This window comes from Phyllobates terribilis, unplaced genomic scaffold (assembly GCF_046119375.1).
Source record: "Phyllobates terribilis strain yellow unplaced genomic scaffold, ASM4611937v1 Scaffold_8__6_contigs__length_399053987, whole genome shotgun sequence".
Taxonomy (NCBI): Eukaryota; Metazoa; Chordata; class Amphibia; order Anura; family Dendrobatidae; genus Phyllobates; species Phyllobates terribilis.
This window is the reverse complement of record NW_027362768.1, coordinates 131,322,647-131,333,875: the sequence shown is the minus strand read 5'-3', so window position 1 is coordinate 131,333,875 and position 11,229 is coordinate 131,322,647. Positions and strand designations below refer to the sequence as shown.

Below are 11,229 nucleotides of genomic sequence, written 5' to 3'. Positions count from 1 at the left end.
AGTGATGCTCTGATTTTCCGAATCCTTGCACAAAAGAACTGCGGAAAGTAGGCTTTCTCCTCTTCTTCATATAACACAGAATGATCAGCCCTGATACATCTGGCGTGGGAGGAGGTTTCAGCCTCTGGAGCCTTTCTTTCCTCCCCTGCATGTTCCGCTCAGATCCTCCTACCAGGGGGCTGTGCTTTGTGCCCGCACAGATATAAGGCAGGATCCTTCTGGCAGGGGATCAGTATTACAAGCTTCTGCTAGGGATTTACACAGATACCTAACAATAACAAACAGAGAACCATTCACCTGCGAGAAGACCCTGATAACTACCTGGACCCTGCAGAGGACAATGATGTACCTGAATTCCTTTAATCCGGATGCCTTTTTGTGCGACAAAGCGAAGGAGCTAAGATCATCCATTGGCACTTTCATTCACAAAGTGGATGTTGGGCACAAGCTCATGCCCTCCGGCTTGTGCAAGAAGAAAGACAACCACAGGTAAGAAAATGACTAAATCGCCGATGGAGCACATTTATGCGACTAAAAATGATCCATTAGTGATCCGTTCATAATAGAGTTCTGCGGAATATGTTGGCTCTATAGAAATAAAATGATGATGAAATGATTATTATTTCCCATTAGATCACTGCTTGTATCGCTACATCTGCAGTATTATTCTCTGCTCTCAGCAGCTGCAGATGGAGTGGGTTTTGTTGTCGCACCGTACGTAACTGATTAGGATGTGCGTGGGTTAATTCTTCTCCATCTGCGAATAACGCTATGAAGTCATTGTATACATAGCGCTCTGAAGATATATGAAAAAGTGTCAGCTCTGCAGCTGATTCTTATCATCGTGCTCGGTTTAGTCCTCACATGTCTTGACTTGTTCAGCAGGGGAAAAAAAAAGCAAAATTCTTGGTTAATCGTGTTATTACGGATTCCGAATCAATGCAAACTTTATTCCTCTCTCTTCCCAGAAACTGCACGAAAGAAGCCATGAAATGGAAAGAATCTTTCAATCAGCTGCTTAGTAGCAAAGGTGAGATTCTTGGACATTGATACATTTTATTCCCACCCTACAATTATATATCAGGCGGGTTAAGAAAGTGCCATCTACAAGGGCAGAATATACCTGTGCCATAGAAATAATGAAATAAATAATATCGCACTAAAATACCTTATCACAAGTCATAGTATATTGCGATAAAGTATTATAGTGCAATATTATTTATTTCATTATTATATTATATTGAATATAGTATTATTTTACAGTTTTTTATATTAGTGTGCAAAACAGCAATTAGCACTAAAGTGTAAAAAAATATATAAAATGTATCAAGGAAATGAACAATGGAAGTCATTCTCTAAACGTCTTGCCCTTTGCCTGTCCTATAGATGGTCTGACTGCCTTTCGCACCTTCCTGAAGACCGAATTCAGCGAGGAGAACCTGGAGTTCTGGGTCGCCTGTGAAGACTACAAAAAGACGCCTTCAGCTAATAAACTTCCTGGCAAAGCTCAGTGCATATTTCAGGAATTCCTACAGACCGGAGCCCCAAGAGAGGTAGGAAATGAGCTATAATTAGTCTTGATAACAAAAAAAATGAGGTTCCTGCTGCGGAATCCCAAATATCCTGGAAAAGCAGAGTTAAATAGTCACCACGTGAATAATACACATAATAGTATCATTTATTATAAGTCATGGGGGCAGATATTTCCTGGACGGTCCACCATTTATCTTGTTAAAGTGCAGTAAAAGTCACTTTCTCCATGCCTGAAGTGGCTGACAATAGGGAACAACAGATTACATTTATGACTACATCTTTGTAAGGCCACTTTGCTCATACAGAGTTTCTGAAATGAAGAACAGGAATCTTTAACACAAAATTGATTTTCACAATTTAGGATTTGTAGGACTGATTTATAGAATCAACACAGAGGGGCTTTTAAGGCTACTTTCCCATGATGAGGTTTTGCCCATTATGTAAAATAGGTTACTTGCTTTTTCTTTTTTTTTTTGAAAATACACAGCGTAAAAAAACTCACTGTGGGAATGTAGCCTTAGGGTAGGTTCACACATTGTGGATTTTTCCATAGCATTTTTGCAGAAGAATCCATGTGTGTTACATGCAGCTGTTTTAATTTTATGGCAAAGGGTGAAATCAGCTCTGATTCTGCACAAAAAATTGACACGCTGCGAATTAAAAAAAAAAAGAAAAAAATGTCCACACAGATTCTGCACCATAAAGAAACTCAGAATATGGATGAGATTAAAACTCACCCTCTTTGCTGTTACTGTAAAATGCTGTGGATTTTAGGTATGGAAAATCTGCATGTAAAATCAGCACCAAATACGCGACGTGTGAATCCAACCTTCAGGATTTGTTTGTATGAAAGGCAGCACATAGCATATGCTGGATACACTGCCCTGGTGCAGTTCTGGAATCTTCTATGCTTTGTGTTATGCGGATTTATAGTTCTGAGCTTGTCTTATGTGCTACGTGTGGTTTAAAATAGAATTGCAAGTCAACCTATGTCATACAATGTAATCCATGACAAACTGTGCTCTGTTGTAACGGCATGCTGCAGAATTGTTTGCTCCATATCGAAGTCTCACACTGTAACGTCTTTGTGTTTTTCTCCTTTTTTAGGTCAATATTGATCACCAGACCCGAGAATTCACTCGTCAGCAAGTAGCTGTCGCCTGTCGCAATTGTTTTGACGCGGCACAAGAACAGACCAGAGTGTTAATGGAGAAGGACTCTTACCCACGTTTCCTAAAATCGCCCCTATATCAGCAACTCCTAACGCAGTCATCAATTAGGAAATTAAAAATCTCTTTTACATGAAGTGGAATGAGCAATGTGATGGAAGTGACATCACGGAGGTGACAGTAGATGAACCTAAGCCGCCTGGTTCCTGACATCACCCCACGCCATGTATTCTGGAGACTGGGCACTGATTGGAGAGCAAAGGCTTCTAAGCCAAGTCCATTGTGTTGAGGATCCAAAAGAAGACCCAAAATCAGTTTAAGGCACTTTATTCTTATCCATGATCAGCCATGATGTGATGGTGCTTACATAAGCCGATGCCTGAAATCCTTTATTTGCATGTAAGATATTTCCAGGACTGACACCATCTTCTCCAGGAGACTACAAGTCTCATTGTGATCCCTTATCTTTTGTCTCCATGTTTGTGCTATATGTCTGGGCTGATAAGTGTCACATCCTTCCGCAATTGTCGTTTTTCTTTCCTTCTGCCAGGAAAGAAATTGTTGTTTTCAATGGCAAGGTAGAAGAGTAATTGGTCAATCATCTGGAAATGGTCTTGAGACTTGAGACTCGGAGGCTGCCAAGTATATTAGCGGTAGTAATAATGTTATCCAATTACTATAGCTAGAAGAATGTGAGGAAATAGGAAACGATGTATAATGTGAGACACATTCTTGGACGCAGGGCTCCGGCAAACAGGAAATGGACACTTGTTGGACTTGTTTCGAGCGTGGGCAGCGACCCCGTTACAGTTCCTCTACATCTGTATCAATATCTGTATATAGACTATGTCTGTGTGCAATGGATACATTGTATTTCTAGTAAATACATTGATTTTTATATATTTAAATGTATTAAACTCTTAAGTTAATAAATATTTTTTTATATCAGTATTTGGCTTCAGTCTTTTTTTTTTTTGCATTTCTACTGGGAGTTGTACATTGTGATCATAGTATTATTAACAAACTTGTAAGTATATATACCCCACCACCCACTTCACGGGTTACCCTTTTAAAGCCTATACCCCTTGCAAAGTCATTAAAGCACCACACCAGCATTTTATTATATTTTAGTGCTGGAGTGGTGTTATTAATCTAAATTCCCTGACCTTAGTCTTATACTTGCCACCTGCCATCTTCAGCTGTTCCCGGCGACACTTCTGTCCCGATCCGCCATCTTGTGACCGCAGCACCTGACTGAATAGACGTCAGAGGTAACAAGCTCTCAATGTAAGTCTATGCTAGCCTTGTTCTGGCTCTCATAGACTTATGCTGAATTGTGACTTCCGTATGGCCCAGCAAACACTGGAGCGATCCAGCAGGTCACAACCTGCAGAAGACCAATCAGAGCGGCGACTATAGTAGAAGACGGTGGCTGGTAAGTATATGAGACTAGGGGCAGGGAACTTAGATTAGTGCCTCTACTCCAGCAGTTAAATTAAAAAGAAAAAAACTCCGGAGTGCTGCTTTAATTTAAAATCATCTAGTAACAATGAAATATATTGCCCGTTATGTGTATTTTCCCATCACAATTCCACTATATCTCTCACCTGCATCTGTGATGACCTGATATAAGAACGTTTCAGGTTGCCTATTGTAATTCTGATAGCTCTTATAACAAAAAAAAATAATTGGTTTCTATAAGTAACACTAATAATCCAATTGCTTTAAAAAAATATGTTTTTAAAGCAATTGGATTATTAGTGTTATTCATAGCAACCAATTTGTTTTTTGTTTTTTTATCATGCACGGAACTTTATGAAACAGATTTATTAATAGGTTCCAATATTCAAATTCACACTAAGAATAGACAGTCTAAATATGCTGGATAATTAATTTAGACCTGTCATCTGTGGCCATTAAATGACTGACAATTGGCTATATACCAGGTGATTGGCAGTCGTTTAAATTGTAGAGTAGATTTTCAGAAGAAACTTTCCCCTGTGCATACTGTACATGAGGAATCATTTTCCCCTCTGCAGGATCTACTTCTACTTTTCAATTAACTCTGAGCTGGTGGGAAAATATTAGCTGCTATGATGTCTCCAGTACACAGCACACAAAGATGAGGGATTCTTCTTTTCGTTCCTTAATTAGCACAAAGACAAGCAGCCATATGTAGGATATTATATAGCAGTACTGAGATGTGTGCCTTTTAATACAGGTCTGGGCTGAGGTAAAAGACTTGTGAGAAAACTCAGCACAATCTTTCTGTGTCTCCCTCTGCTTGTTTCCTTGCTCCTTGTGCACATGGCCGTATTTTCAGTCCAAGTGCAATCCGACAAAACATCAGATCACTCTCGGACCAATGCTAGTCTATCGCACATGTCAGATTTTTAATTCAGACTGAGCCAGTCTGAGGAAAAAAAACACTGCATGCCCGAGTTTTCACCGATATTCAGATCTCACTTGGCCATGCAAGTCAATAAGTACATGGAAACCATCGGACTGCACTCGGATGACAGATGAGTGTGGTCCGATTTCCACAGACTGACAGAATGGAGAAAATTAAGACATTTTTTTTCCTCAATTTTCTCAACCGAGAGAATTGGATCACACTGATCAAATTCTGATCAGAGCGTGATTAGCATAATCAACCCGCTTCTCTCTGATGAGAGAATACACGGACATCTGCACCTTTCCTAGAGTTGAGATTTTTTCTCAGAATGAATGATGAGTTAAGGTGGCAAGGGGGAAGGGGAGAAATGCTCGTAAGACGAGAAGAAAGCAGAGTTCTCAGATAAGATATATTATAAAGTTCCTTATATTCCCCTGTACTATTGATTTATGCAAAGTCTGTGGATGCTACAGTTCCCATTTAAAGAGGTTGTCCACTACTTTTACATTGATGACCTATCCTCAGGATAGGCCATCAATCTCTGATCGACCGGGGTCCGACACCCAGCACTCCCGCCGATTAGCGGTTGTCGGTGTTGGCGGCGGCCGTCGGCCGCCGGCAGGTAGTATTCCCTTGCTGAGCTGCTCCGCCTACTTGAAGTGGCACCCCAGGGTACTACACATCCGCATCCTGTTGATTTGAATAGTAGACAGATGTGCAGTACCAAGCCCTGGCCACTACAACTAGACGGAGCAGCTCGGTAAGTGAGTACTTCCTGCCGGCGATCCCGGCCGATCAGACATTGATGAACTATTCTGAGGATAGGTCATCAAGGTAAAAGCAGTGGACAACCTCTTTAATGGCCTGTTTAGACATAACAACCATATTTCTATGCGATAGTTCTATATGTATAGAATATCATCATTATAGGCAGCGCATCTTCTGTTTGCACAAGCTGAAGTTCTGCCGATGACGATGATTTTAGTGCTGTTATCAATGATCCAGTCACTTGATGAATGAGACATCCAACACAGCATTTAACTGCAAGAAAAAGACAGAGGAGGATCTCAGAAACTGCTCCCTAAAGGTAAGAGAAATTTAGTGGCATTCTAAGCTCAGTAACTTTACCCAAAATTGTCCAAACCAACAATATGGATCGGAAAGCAAAAGTGCCCCTATTTATTTTGCTTGCTTATATAACAACATCATATTCCACAGTGCTTTATAAAAAATTATCATCACTCTCCCTATTGGGGCTCACAATCTACATTCCCTATCAGTTTGTCTTTGGAGTGTGGGAGGAAACCGGAGAACCCGGAGGAAACCCGCGCAAACACAGGGAGAACATACAAACTCCTTACAGATGTTGTCCTTGGCTCACTTGTGTATGAATCCACCCAGCATCGCACCAAGATTGTGGATCTGGACTTGTCAATGGCTTAGCAATGGTCCAAACATTTTGGACTGCTTATTGGTAAATCATACAAAGATTGAGGGATTCTGGAGTCATTTCAAATACTACATAATCTGCACATGGTACAGTGCCTTGAAAAAGTATTCATACCCAATTAACTTTTCCACATTTAGCGTGTTGCATTTAGCCCAAAAAGTTCTACTTTGGTCTCATCTGACCAGAGCACCTTCTTTCACATGCAATGTAGAGGACACAGCTAGCATGTGGAATAAGGTGCTCTAGTCAAGTTGAGACCAAACTAGTTATTTTTGGCTAAAAGCAAAATGCTATGTGTGGCAGAAATCCAACACTGCACCCAGAAAACAACATCCCCACAGTCAAACATGGTGGTGGCAGCATCATGCTGTGGGGATGCTTTTCTTTAGCAGGGTCAGGGAAACTGGTCAGAGTTAATGGGAAGATGGATGGAGCCAAATACAGGGCAATCCAGGAGGAAAACCTATTAGAGGTTGCAAAAGACTTGAGACCGTGGCGATGGTTTACCTACCAGCAGGACAACGACCCTAAACATACTGCCAGAGCCCCAGTCACAGTACAGACCAAAATTCCATTGAGAATCTGTGGCAAGATTTGAAAATTGCTGTTCACAGACGCATCCATCCAATCTCACTATGTGAGATCGTGTGTGCAAAGGAGAATGAGCAAACGTTTCAGCTTCTAGATGTGCAAAGCTGGGAGAGACATACCCTAAAAGAGTTGTAGCAGTAATTGCAGCGAAAGGTGGTCCTACAAAGTATTGGCTCAGGGGGGCTGAATACAAATGCACATTACAATTTTCAGAGTTATATTTTTAAAATATTTAGAAAACCATGTATCACTAAACAAAATACTTGCGGCTTTGTGTTGGTATAGCACAGAAAATCACAATAAAATACTTTTGAGATTGTGGGTGTAAGGTGCAAAATTTAGAAAAGTTCACAGAGTATGAATACTTTTTCAAAGTACTGTATCACCATGAGATGTGCCACAAACTTTCCTGTGACTGTCCCAATCATTTTATTGGTGTTTTGCAGAATGCATTAAATTGCTTATGAGGTTCACATCCTAATCCTAATCTCATCCTAGTATTCTATGTTATCTCATCATGGGCTATTGTTAGGGGAGTTAAAGGTGTTATTCCTGCCTAAAACAGGAAGAGGCACATGACAATCATCTCCTGCTACACAATCAAAATTAAAGCACATAGGTGAGAAAAAAACCTTGCAGCCAGGAAGAAATCTGACCTGCTGCATATTAATAGGAGTCGTAGTAGATGCAAATATAGTTGGGTGTACACTTTTGGGCACATTAATTTTTCTGATATGAGGACATTATCTGCACTCACTGTAAACTCTAATATGATGATAATTACAGTCAAAATAATCTATATAAGTTTCTTCAGCCTCAAAAAATCACAGACGCCTTACATTTTTTTTTTTACAGACAAGGCAAAAAAGTGCCTTATTTTTACGGACTGTCCTGTAATTTCTGTACGGTTTGCAACTCCGGTGTGGAACAAACCTTGTCTTTTTCAGTTCACAATCCTTTTCTATGAATAAGTCCATGTTCACACGTTCAGTATTTGGTCAGTATTTTATATCAGTATTTGTAAGCCAAAACCAGGAGTGGGTGATAAATACAGAAGTGGTGATGTGTTTCTATTATACTTTTCCTCTGATTGTTCCACTCCTGGTTTTGGCTTACAAATACTGATGGAAAATACTGACCAAATACTGAACGTGTGAACGTGGCCTAAGGGTTCACTCCCACAAGCGATGATTCTCTCTTCCAAGAGAATCGGATCAATTATGGTAATCTCACTCTGCTCAAACTCTGATCACAGTGTCAATTTACTGTGATCCCATTCTCTCATAAGTGCGGAGACGACGGAGAACTTAATTTCTCCATCTTCGCTATTGTTTGTGTCCACGTAAATCAGACTGCACTTGGATGACATCGAGTGCAGCTCAATGTTTTACATGCACCCTCAGACATGTATGCGTGCGCGTGATCCGATTTACAGAGCCACTTGCAGTATGCAGTTCTGCATTGTCCTGTAGTATAACATTGGTCCGACTGCTATCCGATAAAACATCGGATACCACTCGTGCAATGTATACACTTGTGTGAGCGAACCCTAAAAGGAAGGATCAGTAAATCTGTATTGTTGTAAGCCCCTTTGGTCACATTCACATGTTCAGTATTTGGTCAGTATTTCACATCAGTTTTTATAAGCCAAAATCAGGAGTGGAACAATCAGAAGAAAAGTATAATAGAAACACTTCTGTATTTATTACCCACTCCTGGCTTACAAATACTGATGTACAATGCTGACCAAATACTGAACATGTGAACATGGCTTTAATCAGAAATACTCAGTAGCTGAAGAATTTCCACTTGTATGGCCTCATGCTTAGGGATGAGCGGACCCATGGAAGTTCGGGTTCTCTCTCCCTTTCTCTCTCTCTTTTTCTCTTCCCCCGGAACTCCAAACATTGCAATAGACTTCCAGGAGAGATGAGTGAACCTGAACTTAAAAGTTCGGCATTTGTACCGGAAGTGGCTGGAGCTAAACGCCAAACACGGACTTTCCTCGGAAGTCTGTTGCAATATTAAGAGTTCCGTGTCTCTGTTGTTTTCAATGGGGTTCGGCTTCTGGTTCAAGTTCCGGGACAGTTCTGGTACTGGAAGTGAACTTTGGAATAAAGTTCGGGTCAGGTACTAGAACCCGAACTGGTCCTATCATCTCTATTGATAAGTGATTTATCACCTTTGTATGGAGGCTTTAGCTTATAAACAATTATTCCAGTGCAGGATACATCTTCTCTCATATCTGATATGTTACATGTGGGTATGATGTTCTCAGCATGGAGACTACAGTGAAGTCATCTGGCCAGTAAAAGTTCTGCAGGTGTCCAGGTTGAAGTTACATAGCAGTCAGGTTTCCTTTGACTGGATACAATGATTTATGGGCAACACAATGGCAAATAACAGAAATATTAGAAGGAAGGAAGTGTTCTGGAATGCAGCCGCCTGCTCATTCTTCCACATCATAACTGACTGTGTGTGAGAACGGAAGCTGAACCCTCGGTGCAGCGCATGATCCTCCTACAGAGCAGATGGGTTTTTTCACACCTGATTTTAACCTTTTGCAAACAGAATTTTTTCCATTTTGACAGTCATAACTTTCCACATTCAATCTGTGGTAAAAAAAAAAAATGAGGTGACAAATATGTTACTATGTTACTTGTTATAGGTTATTTACAGAGATGAGAGAATTAATGAACCCAATGTGTCACAAATGTCTGGGGACATGATTCGCACAAACCCAGCAAAATGGCGGCCATTGTTTTAGGGCTGAAAAGAGGTTAATAAAACATAAAAAGATTACACACTTGGTCAAAATTGTTGGTACCCCTCGTTTAATGAAAGAAAAACCCACAATGGTCACAGAAATAACTTGAATCTGACAAAAGTAATAATAAATTAAAAATCTATGATAATGAGCAAATGAAAGTCAGACATTGCTTTTCAACCCCGCTTCCACAGAATTAAAAAAAAAAATTAAACTCATGAAATAGCGTGGACAGAAATAATGGTACCCCTGAAAATAATGTGACAAAAGGGACATGTTAAATCAAGTTGTGTCCACTAATTAGCATCACAGGTGTCTACAACCTTGTAATCAGTCAGTGGGCCTGTATATAGGGCTACAGATACTCACTGTGCTGTTTGGTGACATGGTGTGTACCACACTCAACATGGACCAGAGGAAGCAAAGGAAAGAGTTGTCTCAGGAGATTAGAAAGAAAATTATAGACAAGCATGTTAAAGGTAAAGGTTATAAGACCATCTCCAAGCAGCTTGATGTTCCTGTGACTACAGTTGCACATATTATTCAGAAATTTAAGATCCATGGGACTGTAGCCAACCTCCCTAGACATGGCCGCAGGAGGAAAATTGATGACAAATCAAAGAGACGGATTATACGAATGGTAACAAAAGAGCCCAGGATAACGTCTAAAGAGATTAAAGGTGAACTTCAAGCTCAAGGAACATCAGTGTCAGATCGCACCATCCGTCGCTGTTTGATCCAAAGTGGACTTCATGGGAGACGACCAAGGAGAACACCATTGTTGAAAAAAAATCATAAAAAAGCCTGACTGGAATTTGCCAAACTACATGTTGACAAGCCACAAAGCTTCTGGGAGAATGTCCCATGGACAGATGACGCAAAAATGGAAGTTTTTGGCAAGGCACATCAGCTCTATGTTCACAGACGGAAAAATGAAGCATATCAAGAAAAGAACACTGTCCCTACTGTGAAATATGGAGGAGGCTCTGTTATGTTCTGGGGCTGCTTTGCTGCATCTGGCACAAGGTGTCTTGAATCTGTGCAGGGTACAATTAAATCTCAAGACTATCAAGGGATTCTTGAGAGAAATGTGCTGCCCAGTGTCAGAAATCTTGGTCTCAGTTGCAGGTCATGGGTCTTGCAACAAGATAATGACCCAAAACACACAGCTAAAAACACCCAAGAATGGCTAAGAGGAAAACATTGAACTATTCTGAAGTGGCCTTCTATGAGCCCTGACCTAAATCCTATTGAGCATCTTTGGAAAGAGCTGAAACATGTCATCTGGAAAAGGCAACCTTCAAACACGAGACAACTGGAGCAG

The 11,229-nt window shown here is 40.5% G+C and overlaps 1 protein-coding gene across 1 annotated transcript; it reads left to right on the top strand.

Moving 5' to 3' along the window:
* Nucleotides 1-201: 201 nt before the first annotated feature.
* LOC141156852 (regulator of G-protein signaling 16-like) lies at nt 202-3,653 on the top strand. The gene is made up of 4 exons (XM_073643298.1): nt 202-489; nt 969-1,030; nt 1,387-1,553; nt 2,641-3,653. Exons 1-4 carry the CDS (start codon nt 341-343, stop codon nt 2,836-2,838), a joined length of 576 nt encoding a protein of 191 aa, XP_073499399.1. The 5' UTR covers nt 202-340; the 3' UTR covers nt 2,839-3,653.
* Nucleotides 3,654-11,229: the final 7,576 nt, after the last annotated feature.

Coding starts and splice junctions, on each gene's coding strand:
- LOC141156852 (XM_073643298.1), top strand. CDS start 341: ATGATGTACCTGAATTCCTTTAATCCGGATGCCTTTTTGTGCGACAAA. Junction 1,031..1,386: donor TCAGCTGCTTAGTAGCAAAG/GTGAGATTCTTG, acceptor CCTGTCCTATAG/ATGGTCTGACTGCCTTTCGC. Junction 1,554..2,640: donor AGACCGGAGCCCCAAGAGAG/GTAGGAAATGAG, acceptor CTCCTTTTTTAG/GTCAATATTGATCACCAGAC.